General features: G+C 41.8%; 1 protein-coding gene across 1 annotated transcript; it reads right to left on the bottom strand.

Annotated features, from left to right (window-relative positions):
* Positions 1 to 3,670: 3,670 nt before the first annotated feature.
* CXCL17 (C-X-C motif chemokine ligand 17) lies at positions 3,671 to 16,635 on the bottom strand. The gene is made up of 4 exons (XM_056136610.1): positions 16,522 to 16,635; positions 7,881 to 7,961; positions 6,888 to 6,989; positions 3,671 to 3,768 (listed from the first exon to the last, which is right to left on the bottom strand). Exons 1-4 carry the CDS (start codon positions 16,598 to 16,600, stop codon positions 3,671 to 3,673), a joined length of 360 nt encoding a protein of 119 aa, XP_055992585.1. The 5' UTR covers positions 16,601 to 16,635.
* Positions 16,636 to 17,978: the final 1,343 nt, after the last annotated feature.

The raw sequence follows: 17,978 nt of genomic DNA, 5'->3' as shown, positions 1-17,978 counted from the left end.
AAGGTGATTGCTGCAGCACAGGCTCTTCTGGGGCAAGACACTTCTGGTGCCCAACTGAATTTGATTGGGTACTGGGTTCCTGTTGAGATTCATATTCCTGGGGAGGGAGGGCTCTTTGCAGAGATGCAGGCTCCTGTTTGATTTCAGGTCCCTGCTGAGTCTCACATGCTAGGCTGGTTTCAGGTATCTTTTTTGGCTCAAGCTGAGGCTGCGTGATAGGTGTCTGATGCGACTCAGGTTCCCAGGTTGCGCTAGGTATTGACTTAGTCTCTGTCTCCTCTGTTTTTTCCCTCCCAAGAGACGGTGATCTCCCAGGTTTCATTCTTCTGGGCTCACCCTGCCCCAGGTGTCCTTTGTCACAGATTCCTCATGATGGCACCTCACTTTGGTTTCAGTCTTTGGTCCTGGCATACCTGGTCTTCCCCCTTTAACAGCAGTTGACAAGTGGATCCTCCACTGCTGGCCCCCACTCCTGTGCACGTGATGCACTTCTCGGCTTCCTGCTGGGGAGCAAGGATTAGGACCAGCTGGGAGCTGAGTGCCCAACACTCTGTCTCTGAGGGGAGGGGCTTGGCCTCTTGTGTCATAAATAGGTGCTACCCAGTCACTACTCAGTTTAACTGTTTCTTCTCAAGAATCAAGCAACCCAGCTTCTTGTTTCACCTGGGAAGACACACCGGAGTGTTTCTTTTCCTTTCCCTTCTTATATTTAAGGAAAGGATCTGAGAGGCAGGTAGGATCTGTATTTTAGATTTGGAAACGTGTTTCCTCTTTATTCTTTCAAATGATTGTCAGCTTAATTTTGTCATATCTCTCAGATCATTTCATCCCATTTTAAACTTTTAAAAATTATTACTTGTTTATTTATTTTTATTAGTTGTTCACATTTCATTACATTCAGTGTTCCAACACCAATACCACCACCATTATTTCCAATTTTACCAATCATCCTTCAAGCCTACCCTTATAGCAGGCCCTGAATCATTTATTTTATATTGCTTGTTATAATTCACTAAAAATGATCATCAAATATTTCCTTAGAAGAAGGTGTGTGAATATGGTTCTATCTCACCATGGAGCCATTAAGTCCTTATAGAAGAGCTTACTGACATGCTGTTACCAGTTAAGTCTTGTGTGTTTAAATTTTTTTAATCAAAACTGGTTGTATTCTACTTTACATCCCATTTGAATGTGGTGTACTACTCCTGGTTCATCAGTACCATTGCATGGCCTCATTTGCTCCAGGAATTAAAAATTTTGAATGGGGTGATACAGCTGGAGTTAAATTAGACTTTTGATAGTTATTGGCAAATTATATTTTATGTCTATCAACAGTGATGAATATCCTACTTTATCTCATTCTTTTTTGTTTTGTTTTTGAGCCATACCCTACAGTGCTCAGGACTTGCTCCTGATCCTGTGCTTAGGACTCTATTTCAGCAGGTGGTAGGCTCACCCTTCCCCCTCCAGGGAGCCCCCAGAGACTTAGCCTGGCTCAGGGTCTGGAAACATCTCTCTCATGCCCATTTTATTTATTTTTATTTATTTATTTTTTGGCTTTTTGGGCCACACCCGGCGATGCACAGGGGTTACTCCTGGCTCATGCACTCAGGAACTACTCCTGGCAGTGCTCGGGGGACCATATGGGATGCTGGGAATCGAACCCGGGTTGGCCGCTTGCAAGGCAAACACCCTACCTGCTGTGCTATCGCTCCAACCCCTCTCATGCCCATTTTAAAAGAAAAATATATCCTCCCATTTTTTCTGGAAGTAATTTTCTGTGGTGTTTGATATTTTTTGCATCTTTCTAACCCTTCACTATGGTTCTACATAGATGTCTTCTGGAGTAGATTGTAAATGATAACAATAACAATAAAATATTTAAAGTATGTTATGTGCCAGATTTTCTTTCTTTTTTGTATGTGTCCGCTTAGGGGACCACCCCTGGTGATAACTTGTCTTGTAGTGCAGGCCTGGCAGCTTGGTACTTAGGTTAGTGATGCTCAGGAGACACCAGGGCCACCCTCATGGTGTAGGGGGTTGGGGCATGTAGTACCAGAGATCAAACTCAGGCCTCATACACGCTAGGCATCTGCTCCACTCTTTGAGCTTTCTCCTTGGCTCCCAGGTGCCAGATTTTTTTTTAAAAAGTTGTCTTTAATAAGATCATGCCGATTAATTATTGTAACTGCCTTCTTTCTTTCCCTTCCTCCCTCCTCCTCCTTCCTCTCCCTCCCTCCTCTTCCTTCCTTCCTTCCTTCCTTCCCTCCTTTCTTCCTCCCTCCCTCCCTTCCTTCCTTCCTTCCTTCCTTCCTTCCTTCCTTCCTTCCTTCCTTCCTTCCTTCCTTCCTTCCTCTCTCTCTCTCTCTCTCTTTCTTTCTTTCTTTCTTTCTTTCTTTCTTTCTTTCTCTTTCGTTCTCTTTCTTTTTGCCACACTGGGATGTGCTCAAAGCTTATTTCTGGTATTGCACTCAGGGATTACTCCTAGTAGGGCTTGAGACAATATGGGGTGCTGGGGATCGAACCCCAGACAGCCACATGCAAGACAAATGCCCTCCCTGCTTTACTATCACTCCAGCTGTCACCTTCTCTATTTTTTGAAGGGGCATAGTGGGGAGAGTTACCAACTAATGTTTAATGGTCCAGGGCCACTCCTGGTGGCACTCAGTCAAATGAATTGGATACCTTAGTGCTCATCCCAATTTTGGTGCTGTGCTGGGCCCTGGTTGTGTGGGTGCACACCAGGGCCACAACTAGTAGTACCTGGGGAAGGGCATGAAGTAAGAGGACTCTTATTGGGATTTTCTGCATGCAAGACATGCACTCCAGTCCTGTGAGATATATCCTTAACCCCTGCAATTGCTTTTTTGCAGGGGAGGGACCACACCCAGCAGTGCTTGGGGTCTCTTCTGGTGGTGCCTGGGGAAAACATGCAGTACCAGAACCAAAGCTGTGGCTCCTGGGGCGGAAGAGATAGTACAGCAACTAAATGGTCCCCTGAGCACTGCAAGTTAAGCCCTGAGCACAGCCGGATGTGGCCCCCAAAGATAAAACAACAACAACAAAACCTGTGGCCCCTGTGCACAAAACTTGCACTTCAGCTTTTTGAGTCATTTCCTGATTCCTGTAACTGCTTTCTTTTTCCCCATCTTGCTTTTAGCTGGTTGAATGAGAAAAAGAATAAAAATTTGGTCATGGGAGAGAGAAGGAGAGGAAGAGAGAAGGTGTGAGGGGCTGTGGGTTCACATGAGAGATGGCTGTGAGAAATGTAAGTGTGAAGTCTGGCTTTAGTTTGAAGGGGGTAAAGTAAAGGAGATCATCTGGATCCAATGTAAGTTGCTACACCCCACTTGAAAGAATGATTTTAACTTACTACACTTGAAAACGATTATTCTATTTGCTACTTATTTGGTTTATATGTAAGGTCAAGGGGAATTTCCTCACTGTTTTCTGGTCATTAAGCTTAAACCGGTAAAAGGGGGAGCTCCGCAGAAGACTCACAGGAGGTGATTGAAGGAGCAGTGATTTGTGGGAAAATGCTTTGAGCAGATTGAAATGATTTTGGGAGTAGAGACGGAACGGGAGCTTTAGAGGGGAGAACATTTGCTAGGTGCCCCCATGGCCTTCTTGAATGAGAATATATAATTGGGAGAGTGAAGTCTCAGAACTCTTATAAAGGCAAAGAGAGGCTTGCTAGCTGACATTTTTTGAGAAATTGCTGACAGTCCCTGGAGCGCTTGTTTGACTTCCTGTGGTGCCTTTGGTGTCCTAGAGTGGAAATAAAGGAGAGAGATTAGTGTTAAAAATAATTTCAGAATTGATTTTTGTTTGTTTTTAGGTCATATCTGGTGGTGCTTAGGGGCTACTCTCAGGTTGGTGTTTGGGGATCACTCCTGGCCATTGTTGGGAGGGCCAGGAACTGAATCCTGGCTTTCAGTGCTCCAGCCTTTTGAATTATCTCCCTGGCCTGTCAAAATGGAATATTTGAAGGGGTCTCCTAAAGGTCTGAGACCTACTTCAGCAATACTCAACCATCTGGGCCACGGTTTAATGCTAGAGTTTTAGAGACACAGCAGTGGGCCGTGCATGAAGCTTGGCTTGCATGAAGCTCACTTGGGTTCAATCCCTGGCACCAATTGGTGTTCCCGAAGCCTCACCAGGAGTGTAAGTGCAGAGCTAGAAAAAGCCCTGAGCACAGTTGCTTGAGACCCGAAAACAAATCAACAACAAAAAGCAAAAGAAGAAAGTTAGTTTATCTCTGGGGGTTGGGAGAGAGGGATGGTAATCAGAAAGGGGGGTTGTTGACAATATGGTATTGCTAGGTATTGGTAGTAGTCATATATATATCTAAATTATAAATATTGAGGTGCACATGTAAATTTTAATGAATATCTATAAATATGTAATATTTTTCATTAATACAAGACTTGTTAAAAGGAGAAAAGAGAAAAGAGAAAAGCAATACATGTAGTATAATAGCATTTTTCTTTTCTATTTTTCTTTTTTTGCGGGGGGCGCACATCTAGTGATGCCCAGGGCTTACTCTTGACTGTGCTCAGAGCTTACTCCTGGCAGGGTTCAGGGGACTGTATAGGGAGCCAGGGATTAAACCTGGGTCAGCTACATGCAAGGCAAGCACACTGTTTGCTCCACTCTCATTCTAGATCCAGTATGATTTTTTTCTTTTTAGTTTTTGGGTCACACCTGGTGATGCTCAGGGGTGATTCCTGCCTCTGCACTCAGAAATTACTCCTGGCAGTGCTTGGGGGAAACCATATGGGGTACCAGGAATCAAACCCAGGTTGGCTGCATGCATGGCAAGTGCCTTACCTGCTGTACTACCTCTTCAGAACCCTATAATTTCATTTTTAAAAAATAACCATTGTGTTTATATACGTACAGACATGACAATTACATAGCAAACAATAGTAGTTATCTCTAAGAAGTATTATAAACACACAATCTAAACTATAATAAAATTTAAAAATAGCATTAGAGTTCTAAGTCACTCTAAATATAATAAGTTATAAACATAAATAATTTTAATATATATATTTTGGTTTTGAGGCCATGCCCAACAATGCTTAGGGGTTACACCTGGCTCTGTGCTCAGAAATTACTCCTGGCAGGCTCAGTGGACCCTGTGGGATAACAGGGAGAGAACCTTGGTCGGCTGTGTGCAAGGCAAGTATCCTACCTGCTGTACTATTACTCTGGTCCCATCATTTTAATAATTTTAGCAACTTGGAAAGAACTCTTCAGGGACTGAATAAAATTCATTGGCGATAAATATTTGGATGACATATAGGATTTAGTTACATTGAACAAACAAAAAAAGCAACCCACAAAGTAAAAGAGTTCAGCAGCCAGGGAGTTCACATTTGAGAGAACTTTAATATAAAGTCAGCATGCTGTCCTGTGAGGGAATATAAGCTGACAGAAAAGCAGCAAGAAAACTGAGTTAAAAAAAGACTTTTTTTTTCTTTTTGAGTCACACGTGGAAATTCTCAGGGGTTACTCCTAGCTCTGCACTCAGGAATTACTCCTGGTGGTGCTTGGGGGACTATATGGGATGCCAGGAATAGAACTCAGGTCATCTGTGTGCAAGGCAAACACTCTACCCGCTGTACTGCTTTGGCCTCCCAAAAGACTTCTGAGATTGAGGTAGAGAAGATAGAAAACATTTACTTAGTTTTTTCTTTTTTTGAGGGGTGGGTTGGTGGGCACTGCTGTGCTCAGGACTTACTCCTGGCTCTGCACTCGGGAATCACTTTTGGTAGATTCAGGGGACCATAAAGGGCTCCAGAGATCAGTCCTAGGATGGCTGCTTGCGAGACAAGCACCCTGCACACTGTACTATTGCTCCAATTTTTTCTACCTCAGTATTTTTGACAACTGCCCAATTTGCTTTTGATAAAGTATTGTAACTGAGGTGTAATTGACATATAACATTAACTAGACCATAATGATTTGCCACTTGTATTTATTGAAAAATAATCTCTAGTTAACGTGAATATTTAAATATCCATTTTGTCAATACAAATACAAATAATTGATACTCTTGTATATCTTTGAGTATCTAGACACTTGTTTTGGTGTGGGGTTCATACCTGGTGGTGCTCAGGGGCCACTCCAGGAGGTGCTAGAGGGTTTAGTCCCTGGCATAAGGGACTAAACCCAGAGCTCTGAGTTAATCCCCTTGCCCACTTAGAAATTTATTGAAATTTATTGAAATTGAGTTAAAAATTTCTCACATATAGACTTTTGATAGTTATTGGCAAATCATATTTTATGTCTGTCAACAAGGATGAAAATCCTGCTTTATCTCATTCTTTTTTGTTTTGCTTTTAAGCCATACCCTATAGTGCTCAGGGCTTACTCCTGGTCCTGTGCTTAGGTTTATTCCTAGTGTTGCTTAGGGGACCACATGGGGAGCTGAGGATTGAACCTGTGTTGATTGTGTACAAGGCATGTGCCTTACCTGCTATACTGTCTCCTTTATCTCATTTTTGAAAACATTAGCTTGACATTTGCCGATTTACTTTTTCAGTGACACTTAAAAACTGCGGACTAGGAATCAGGAATCAACCTTTGGTTGACACTGGTGTCAGTTCAATAATCAGGTCCCCCCAGCAGCCCTATCTCCTTCCACTTTGATAAGCAGTGGGGTTCTAAAATCTAACAGTTTGGTTATACTGTTCTAGTATCAGGAGCACCACATCCTTCTTTCCCTTTTCCCCACAAGTTGAACTTGGCTAGAAAGAGCTGAGATATATGTTTATCCGGGTCCTCATTTTACATTTTTCATCTGTTCTCAATCTTTGATTGCACCAAGTTGATTCTACAGAGTGATCTGGCTTAAGGAAGGTCATTCTTTAGAAACTTACGGGTTTTCTTCATGTTGCTCTTGAAATGATCACAGGGACATTGCTTCTTTGGCAGCGCAGTCACTGCCATGAGTTTCCTTTTGGAAGCTCTCTCGAACCAATCTGAAAATGAGATTGCTTCTGAGATGCAGTATATTTGAAAGTAGGGAGCAGGACAGGGCTTACTTACCATCTTTCTGACTCTCAGTTCTTTTTTTCACACTTCAGTAAGAGTGGGAGAAAGGGTTGACATAGAACGACGGGCATCTAGTTATACAAACACCCGGACTTTTGAGTTTTGTCCCATGTGTACAGGGAAGCCTTTGGTGGCAGGAGGGATCATCAGAATATCTTAAGGAAGACTAAAAATGAGGACTAGACTCTGGGTGTCTGTTTTTTAGTGTGATTTACCTCATGCAAATCAGTTTACCTTTTAAAAAATATTTCTTGAGAGTAAACTAAGATTGAGTGTAAGAATCAGGAAACTTTTTCCTTTTTCCTTTTATAGGTGCTGGGGATTGAACCCAGGTCTTCTGAGTGCAAGACATGCACTTTACTACTGAACTATATCCCCAGCCCCTAGCATATTTTATTTTTAGGGGCCACAATCAATGGTACTGGGGGCTTATTTCCAGCTGGGTGCCTGGAGATTGGATCCGGGATGGAGTGTCAGGGATCAAACTTGGGACTTCTGCATGCAGAGTAAGTACTCCAGCTGTTTGAACTATCACTCTGGCCTTTCAGGAAGCATTTTACAGGCAGCCTTTGGTTCTTGGGCATCAATAGTAAAGGCCAGTGTGTGTGGCACAGACAGAGATTTAGCCAGTTCTCCTCTGGAACTCGAAGAGTCCCACCCAGAAAGCAAGCAAATGTTGGTGCTTATGTGGTGTGTTGGTGGAAAGGGAAATGGGTGAGGTCAGCTCAGATAACATCTGCACTGGTCTCATAGGGACTCCAAGGGGAAGAAGTGGGGTTGTGATGGTACATTACTGTTGTTGATATTGAATTACTGACCTTTGCACTCACATTCTTGGCCACCTTCCTGGAGCCACCTCCCAGATCGCTGGCGTTGGTCCTTATAACCTCTGGCGACCCCTGTTGGAAGGAAACATTACTTCCAACTGCTGGAAATGCAAGGGGCCAACAAAAATGGTCCCTGGCATTGTGCTACATAGATCAGTGTAATTTTGTTACTCTTCTGTTTTTGTCTAGGGATCTAGGGAGCTTTAAGAGAGTTAACATTTATTTAGTTAATTTATTTTTCATTCTCCCCTCAAGAGGGGAATATTTAGATGAATAAGGAATTGAGAGTTAAAGTCCAGTCTTGGGGAGTCCTTAGCTAGAAGCAGGTGAAGAAAAAAATGGATTCTTGGATGTAAGTGAGAATACAATGTGGATGTTAATCAAGGCCTTATCCTCCCCCCCCCCCCCACACACTTTAAAATCCTCCTGACTTAAGAATGAGGGACAGAAACAGATTATCCATAAAGCAGTCAGGATATTAACTTGACCTTCAAGTTTGCTGTATTTAATTCCGTAACCCCAGTTCAACTATGAGGATATTTACCCTGGAGAAAAATTAATTATTCTTTCCCCTCTATACAAGTCTGTTTCATCCTCTGATGATTTTTCATTCTCATTTTATGATAATATGTATTGTAAAACAATCAACGATGGTAGCTTAAAGACTTGAGTTTAGAGTTTTGTTTTGTTTTGGGGATCATAACTGGGGGTGCTCAGGACTTCCTTTGGGTTCTGTGTTCAGAGATCTTCCTGGTGGGGCTCAGGGGACCATATGTGGTACCGGGGTTCAAAATCAGATTGGTAAAAAAACAAAACAAAACAAAACTCAGATTGATGCATGCAGGGCAAATGCCCAACCTGGTATACTATATCTCTAGCCCACTGAGTCTAGAGTTTTAACTGTAGTTGCTAGAGGAAGTTTTATTTGAGAGGAATAATATTTCCAGGGAAGGAATGTCTCTGATGCTTCTTGTCAGAATTACTTTGCCTTCACATGATCCCTTATTATGTTTGAATGCACCTCTGTTACCACATGGCTAAATTCATAGTGGCTTAATATCTGTTGGGAACTGAACTGTGTGTTCCCACAAATATATGTTAAAGTTCTAACTTCAAGTACCTCAGAATGGCTATATTTAGAGATAGGGTCTTTTGGTTTTTGTTTTGTTTTGGGGTCACACCCAGTGGTGTTCAGGGCTTACTCCTGGCTCTGCACTCAGGGATCATGCCTGACAGGGCTCTGGGGACCTTATGGGATGCCGGGGATGGAACCTGGGTTGGCCACATACAAGGCAAGCATCCTACCCAGTGTACTATTGCTCTGGCCCCAAGTTAGGGTCTCTAAAGAAGAAATCGAGATAAAATTGGGTCATTATGGTAGGCTCTAATTCAATCCCTCAGGAATACTTATAAGAAATTTGAACATACCAGGACTGTACATGCATGGAGGCATGATGTTTGAATGAGAACGAGACCATTTGCAACTAGGGAGAGAGACCTCAGAAGAAACTACATTTGTGGCCATCTTGATTTTGGACTTCTAGTTTCTTGAACTGGGAGAAAATACATTCCTGATGTTTAAGCCACAGAATCTTATGGTATTTATTTATAGTAGCCCTAGGAAACAAAACACCTTTCTCCTTCACTAGACTCTGAACCAATGGCTCAATGGTCATTCAACTAGATTGTTACTGACACGTGGCAGACACAGTCCAATAAGTAGTTTGGGCTGAAGATGTGGCTGGTGATAAGCTACATGCTTCACAGTTAAGAGGCTTAGAGTTTTGATCCTTACACACACACAGAAATAATAAGTGGATGGGCAAGTTATTTATTGAGACCCTCTACAAATCATATGATTTAGTTCATATCTCCTCCTTCCCGATTCCTGCCCTTTCTGCCACATGATGGAAGGTGTTGCATCATTTTCCCAAGAACTGGTTTCCAAATGTTCTCATGTGCTGTTTTGGGTGCTGTTAAAATAATTTTAAAGGCATATCTCCTGCCCTCTGAACTTTTTAAATGTTTTACTCTCATCTGACCTCTTCTCCTAGTTCTAAAGAAAAGCCACAAAATATTAGAGTCAGGAGACTCCTTGGTGATTATTAGTCAAAACTCTTTATTGGAGGTTTTTCCCCTCTCCTAAATGTAAAAGAAACATAGAAAAATTGGATGATAGAAATACTATCTACTACTACCAATTTTGACATGTTGGTGTATTTTCTGCATATAATTTTCTTTAGAGTGATAACTATATATATGAATACCGGTTCTTCCACTTTATAAACATATTGCTATGTCATCTTTGAAGTGAGATATTTTTAATAATTGTATAACTTTTAAAAAGTATGTAAGCTCAAAATTAACTTTGAATATTTAGATTGTTTTATTTTCGGATATTGGCAAGTTTCCTTGTGCTTGCAACTTTTTTTTTTATATTTTAACTATTCTTAGACAAGATTTCTCAAAGTGGAAATACTGGGTCAAAAGTTGAGAACAGTTTTTGTTTTTTGATATTATTACCAAATTGTTTTTTGAGGGATTCCCAAACAATGTTCAGGGTCACTCCCCAGTAACACTTGACCATCTTAGTCAGGCAGTTTAATGCTTACACGCAGTGGTGCTGGAGGCACCAGTTTTTTATTTTTTTGTTTGTTTTTAAGCCTCACCCAACAGTTCTCAAGGCTCACTGCTGGCTCTGTGTTCAGGGATGACTCCTGGTGGGCTTGGGGGGAATCAGATAGTGTGCCAGGGGTTGAGCCTGGGTGCAAGACAAGTGTCTTATCCATTATAGTATCTCTCCAGCCCCTCTTGAGGGCTAGCAGGGCTACACGTGGCCATGAAGTGCTAGGGATTGAATTTGGGGCCCTGAGCATACCTTTAGTCCTTTGAGCTATCTCTTCCTTTAGTCCTTTGAGCTATCTCTTCTGTTCTTACCAAATTGTTTTTACAAAGGGTTGTACTAATGAACTTAACCACTATTTTTTTTTTCTTCTGATGATACACTGAGATCCAGAGTGAGGATCCAGAGTGAGTGAGTGAAATGGCCAAATTCACAATGTTAATGGTGACATGGTGACACATCTAGAGCTAGAATCCAGGTTCAGGATTTCTTTTTTCCTTTTTTTTTTTTTAAGCCTCTTTTGGTCACATCAGGGAATGCTCGGGGTTATGCCTGGCTGTGTACTCAGTAATTACTTCTGGTGATACTCAGGAGACCATAAGAGATGCCAGGGATTGAACCTGGGTTGACCGTATGCAAAACAAACGTCCTACCAACTGTACTATTGCTCTGGCCTCCAGGTTCAGGATTCTTAGTCTGTTCTTTCTTTACCATGTCCTTACTTGTGTTGAAACTGAAAGTGAGCCTCTCTGCCTTCTGATTGAGTTGCTGAACGGCTATGATCCCAGAGACTCAGAAACAAATCTCGAAACCCAGTGGCTTTTGGCAGAAACCCCTTCAGATTTAATTATTAAAATTCCAGAATTCCAAAATCGTATTCTATTCATAATTCGCAATAGGAAACAAAATATCTTATGTTGCCTTTTCATCAGTCTTGAGTGTTGGGAAAAAATCTCAAATAACAATGGTGGGGCTGGTGTCGAAATAGAGAATGTAATCAAAGAAGAGAGAGAGTAATGTGGACATCATCTGCCATACAGGTAGGGGGAGGGTGTGGAATGGGAGGTATACTGGGGTTGTTGTTGGTGGGAAATGTGTACTGGTGAAGGGACGGATGTTTCATTATTGTATGACAGAGTCTTAAACCCGAAAGCTTTGTAACTGCTCTCATGGTGATTCAGTAAATAAAAAAAAATAAATAAAATGTGGAGTGAAAAAAGAAAGAAACTGAAAGTGAGGCAGTTTTCTATGTCATGATATATGTATATGTGTATATTTATTTATGATGCATCACAAAAAAGATCAAGGTACCGCCTTTGACTTTTGTTATAGCTTGTACTATGATTTACTTGAAGCCTTTTTAAAAATAAATTTAATTCACAAAGTCACCTCACCCTATGCAACCTCAACTCTAAGATTATGGGTTCCATCAATGTATGTGTTTTTTCTAACATGATGTAACAAACTTGCAAACAATTGGTTAAGAGCAGTTAGTCCTGGAGTAAACTACCTGTTCTTACATATATGAAGTATTGGAAAGTCTGTTGACTTTTTACTTCTTGGTTCTTTGATTTATAAGATGAGGACAATAACATCCATTTTGCAGTCCCACTAGGAGACTGATTAGCCTCAATAAACGATCTAGAGTGGGCGCTTGGTGCCTGAGCAGTTGGTAAGTACATGCTGGTTGCTATTGAGGCTGCTACTACAGACTTCTACTAGTTTCCCAGAGAAAATCCATACTGGAATATGAAGGTTATTATTTTATGCAGACTTGTGTGTGTAAAGAAGTTATTTCTATTTGTTAAACATTGTTAGAATCATGATTTTGATCCCCTATTTCCACTACATGTTTCTTATGAATTTTAGGACAAATTATTTAACTTTTCTTCACCTTAGTTACTTAATTTGTAAAGCAGAGCTAAACGACCTGAAGAAATAGAGGAGTAGCTTAGAGAGCCTATCTTTGCTTTGGATTTTGAGACACATCTGGTGATGCTCAGGGATCACTCCTGGTGGTGCCTGGGGGGCCATCTGGGGTGCCAGGGATGGAATCTGGATCAAGGCAAGTACCTTACCTGCTGTCCTATTGCTCTGGCCCCCTAATTTTATGTTTTTAATAATTACATTGTGGTTATACAAGATGGTATTTGAAAATACCTGGATGAAGGAGATAATGGAACACTGATAATTTTACACTGATATTTTTATAGCATTTTTTAAAGTTTGAAAAATTAAAAAAATTAGAATTCTAAAAGGATACGAGAGAATATGTGTATTGCTTAAAACTGCACATAGGGGTACTTTATACATACATATGAGTATTATATGTACTCTTATAATTAATCATATATATATAATTTCCTGATTTTCTCATCTATTTTCCCCCATGAAACATTGAGCATAGTATGTGGTAATGCATTATTTTTAAGAGAGATTTTAAGAAATTAAGATCATGTTTTATTTAGAAAATTTTGAGATTGGGAGCAGGGTTGGGGGTGTATTTTCTCTAGCTGTACTTCTAAGATTTCAAAACTAAATCTGGCAGGGAATTAAAACTAGTGGCAGCCACCGTGGAGATGGTTTTTATAGCGCCACCTGGTGGCACAGTGCACTTTCTGCAGTTTATCATCTGTGCTTTAAGAGCTACTTCAGAAATTTTATTATTTATTGAGCCTTAGGAGGGACACATTATAGAATATTTAATATTCTCAAAAGTCCCATATAATAAGTTGTATTTTTAATCTGGGTCACTGGGTCACTGTCCTCCCGTTGTTCATCGATTTGCTCGAGCGGGCCCAGTAACATCTCCATTGGAGACTTTGTTGTTACTATGGTTGGCATATTAAATACATCACGGGTAGCTTGCCAGGCTCTGCCGTGCGGGCGAGATACTCTCGGTAGCTTGCCGGGCTCTCGAAGAGGGGCGGAGGAATCGAACTTGGGTCGGCCATATTGGCTGCGTGGGCTGGAACGATAGCACAGCGGGTAGGGCATTTGCCCTGCACGCAGCCAATATGGCCAACCCGAGTTCGATTCCTCCGCCCCTCTCAGAGAGCCCGGCAAGCTACCGAGAGTATCTCGCCCTCATGGCAGAGCCTGTCAAGCTCCCCATGATGTATTCGATATGCCAAACACAGTAACAGTGGTAGATAATTTTTAACCTAAGACAATAAAACAGTCTATAAAAATCTACAACTTGTTTATTGTTGGAAAGTGGTGGTGGCTTCAGGATCTGAATCTTGGTTTTCCTGAATTCAAGACTGGGTCTAAAAGTTCAACTGAATCTAAATTTTAGTCCGGAGAGACAGTACAATGGTAAGGCACTTGCTTTGCACGTGACTGACCTGGGTTTGATCCCCGGCACCTCATAAGGTCCCTAGAGCCTTGCCAGAGTGATCCCCGAACACAGAGCCAGGAGTAAGCCCTAAGCACCACTGGGGGGGTGACCCTAACTCTCCCCAATCAAAAAAAGTGTAACCAGGGACTAGAGAGATAATGCAGCAGGTAAGGCACTTGCCTTGTATGCAGCTGGACTTGGATTCCATCCCTGGCATTGCATATGGCCCCTGAGCATTGATGGCTGTGGTCCAAAAACACCCAGGATAGCTCTCCTACAACAGAGTTAGCTAATTATAGTCTTGAAAGCCAACAGGACTGCTGTTAAACCGTATCACCTTGGAGTTTGCAAAGGGCAGCAATTTGGTTTTTTTGTTTGTTTGTTTGTTTTTGGCTTTTTGGTTCACACCTGAGCAATGCTCAGGGGTTACTCCTGGCTCTGCACTCAGGAATTACTCCTGGTGGTGCTCAGGGAACCATATGGAATGCTGGGGAATTGAACCTGGGTCGGCCACGTGTAAGGCAAACACCCTTCCCGCCGTACTATCACTCCGGCCCCCAAAGGGCAACAGTTTGAACTTAGAAGCTTGAGGGATTATTCTTTCACTTACTAAGAAGACTGTTGGAAAATATAAGGGATTTGGAAACTATATAAAATTGTGCTAGCAAGGAAGTTACAGTGTAGAAAGGCATGGGTGGAAGTAGGACAAGTATACCAACACCTTCTACAGAGGGCTTCATGTAAAAAGTGCCTCAGGGACTCAGCATTTCACTGGAGGGAGTGCTCATATCTGGTGGTGGTAGTAATTGAAGGATCCTGTGAAGAGATGGGTTTTAAGCTGGGTGTATGAGCAAAGTAGAGCTGGTGGGGGCGCATAAAAGCAATTGAGGGACCAGCCAATGTCTAAAGTGGATCATAAAGCATGAAGTGAGTGGAGGTGGTTGGACTGGAAAGGCAGGTTGAGGCTAGAACTTTGAATCCAAACTGAAGACTCTAGTCTTGATGGCTGTCTAGAAGTGAAAAAGCCTTCCATGGTAGGATGGTAATCTAGGCCCTAGGGCTGTGAGACCCCGCAGCTTCCAGAGAGTTCTTTGTATAAGGAGGGAAAGTTTGGAATTGGGGTGGAGTAGAGTGAAATGCTGATGTTAGGACCAAGTAGATAACAAAGTTGTCTTACCTTTTTTTTTTTTTTCTTTGCTTTTGGTGTCATACTTGGTTATACTCAGGGTTTCCTCCTGGCTCTGCACTCAGGAATTATTCCTGGTGGGGCTCAGGGAACCGTTTGGGATGCCAGGAATCGAACCTGGGTCAGTGGTGCAAAGCAAGTGCCTTACCACTGTACTATCTCTCCTGACCAACATTTAGATTCAGCTGAACTTTTAGACCCAGTCTTGAATTCAGGAAAACCTAGATTCAGATCCTGAAGCTACCACCACTTTCCAACAATAAATAAGTTGTAGACTTTTATAGACTGTTTTATTGTCTTAGGAAGAAAATACCACTTATTGATATTGGACTTTTGAGAATATTAAATATTCTATAATGTGTCCATCCTATAATAAAATTTATACAAGGCAAATGTCCTAACCACTGTACTCTTGCTCTGGCAATACTTTAAAATAGTCCTTATGGAGAGATGATTGATTTTCTGGGTAGAAATAAAGGTGGAGATGAATTCTTTTCTGCATGGTTTTGGTAAGGACTAGATTACTTCAGCTATAAAGAAAACTGGAGCAGATTCAGAACCCCTAGTAAAGATCTGTTTTCTAGGGCCAGAGTGATAGTATAGCAGGTAGGGCACTTTCTTTGCATGCCGTGGACTGGGGCTCAATATCTGGCACTCCATGTGGTCCCCCAAGCCCTCCAGAATTGATCCTTGAGCAAAGAGACAGGAATAAATTGAGCACCTCTGGGTGTGGCCCAAAAATTAAAAATGGAAAAAAGAAAAAGGACTGCTTGTAAAATATATTTTTTTTAATGTAGGAGTATTGCTGTTTATTCAGCCATTGATTAGGCTGGTAAAAGATAAACTTTTAAAATAGAACTGAGTATGGCTAAAGCTTCAAGTTTGGATACTATCTGGTGATAAGAATTTTCTGTTTTATTCATTATTAAATAGCAGTAAAAATTGTTGCATTATTATAAAGAAGCAATACTTCCTTGTCTACAGATCTATAGTTGTCTGTAATACATTCCTTCCACTGCCACCAAGATAGAGAAATTCTAGTCAGAAAAAAAGATTGGGGAGAAAATATATCAGCAAATCTTGATTGAGCCAGTTTTTAATGGGCGTTCGCCTTACAAGCGGCCAACATGGCCGACCCGAGTTCGATTCCTCTGCCCCTCTCGAGAGCCCGGCAAGCTACCGAGAGTATTCGATATGCCAAACACAGTAACAACAAAGTCTCCAATGGAGACGTTACTGGGCCCGCTCGAGCAAATCGACGATCAACGGGAGGGCCTTTACCTTTTTACCTTATAGTTTTGAATATTTTCATATAACTCTTCTTTTTATAAGTTAAGAAATGGGCACTGAGATAGCCAATGCTCCAAATTCATGTAGCTGAAGGAAGCTATGCTTTAATGCTCTTTGGGGCCACATTTTCTTCTCTCTTCCCCTTCTTCATAGAAAATAAATGTATATATATATATATTTTTTTTTTTTTTACCTGAATTTGGGCGGCCGGAGACTATGGACGTCAGCATTAGTGGCAGCAGCAGAAGAAAGGAAGTGATGAGAACTTTCATTGTGACTGGTGGTGCTCCTATCAGCCCCTTGAAGATCGTGTGGAGACTCCCTCCTGCCTGAGAGGGCTCTGGTTGTGGTGCTTGGAGGCTGTGCTTTAATCTCAGGCCAGTGTTCCTCTTAGAGGGCAAGACGAGCTAAGTGACGCTGGCCTAGTGAGGGAGCAGGTTGAGTCACGTGTTTTACTGGAATCTGGGAAGTAAATATGGTCAAACAAAAGAAAAAAAGCAATCTTAAGAACATAAGAAGGTGACTGATAACTTGGCAGGAATACTTGTTTCCTCCCCTCCTTTTTTCTTTTTCCTTGTGATGCGAACTAAAAAAATTTTTTTTAAAATTGAGTCACAGTGAGATACACAGTTACAAGTTTGGTCATGATTGGATTTTGGTTGTATAATGTTCTAACACCTGTCCCTTCGCCAGTGTACATTTCTCACTTACAGTGTCCCCAGTTTCCCTCCTGACCCCTGCCTCTGTGGCAGGCACTTCTCTCTCTTTCTCTCTCTCTCTCTCTCTCTCTCTCTCTCTCTCTCCTCCTTTCCCTCTCTCCCTCTCTCTGTTTCCTTTTGGGCGTTATGGTTTGAACTACAGATTCTAAAAGGTATATCCCTTTACCTACTTTCAATTATCAGTTCTTGTCCAGGGTGATAATTTCTAACACTTACTGTTATACTGATTCTTTCTCAATCCTAAGTGCCCTTTACTAAACCTCTATACACTTGTGGCAAGCTTACAACCATTGACCAGTCCCCTCCTGGCCTCTGTTTTTTTTTCTAGCCTTGAATATTAGTCTCAAACTATTTTTTATATCCCACAAATAAATGCAGTTATTCTTTATCTGTCCCTCTCCTTCTGGCTCATTTCACTCATTATGATACTCTCCATGTCCATCCATTTATAAGCAAATTTCATTTTTCCTAACAGCTGCATGTCTTCCATTATGTAGGTGTACCATAGTTTCTTTATCCAGTGGTAGGTCTGTTCTCCGGCACTTGGGCCTCCCCTCCTTTCTGCCTCCCTACCTCCCAATGTATTTTTGTACTTTGCTTCCCCTCTGCTCCCTCCCTCCCTCCCTCCTTTCCCCACCTCCTTCCCTCCCTCCTTCCCTTCTCTCTCACTCTCTCTCACTCTCTCTCACTCTCTCTCACTCTCTCTCTCTCTCTCTCGCTCTCGCTCTCGCTCTCTCTGTTTTGTGCTACACCCGGTGATGCTCAGGGGTTACTCCTGACTGCACTCAGGAATAACTCCTGGTGGTGCTCAAGGGACCATATGGGATGTCAGGGATTGAACTCACGTTGGCTACATGCAAGGCAAATGCTCTACCTGCTTGTACTATCCCTCTGGACTCTGATTTCATTTTTTCCCTTGGATTTTGGGCCA

This window comes from Sorex fumeus, unplaced genomic scaffold (genome assembly GCF_029834395.1).
Source record: "Sorex fumeus unplaced genomic scaffold, SorFum_2.1 ptg000122l, whole genome shotgun sequence".
NCBI classification, from domain to species: domain Eukaryota; kingdom Metazoa; phylum Chordata; class Mammalia; order Eulipotyphla; family Soricidae; genus Sorex; species Sorex fumeus.
Note: the sequence above shows the minus strand (reverse complement) of the source record. Positions and strands in the feature narration are given on the sequence as shown.

Excerpts from the sequence above, each read along its gene's own strand:
- CXCL17 (XM_056136610.1), bottom strand. The coding sequence starts at position 16,600 with ATGAAAGTTCTCATCACTTCCTTTCTTCTGCTGCTGCCACTAATGCTG. Across the intron at positions 6,990-7,880 it reads CCAAGAATGTGAGTGCAAAG|ATTGGTTCGAGAGAGCTTCC; the intron begins GTCAGTAATTCA and ends TCTCATTTTCAG. Across the intron at positions 3,769-6,887 it reads GAGCAACATGAAGAAAACCC|GACACCAAAGGCACCACAGG; the intron begins GTAAGTTTCTAA and ends TTTCCACTCTAG.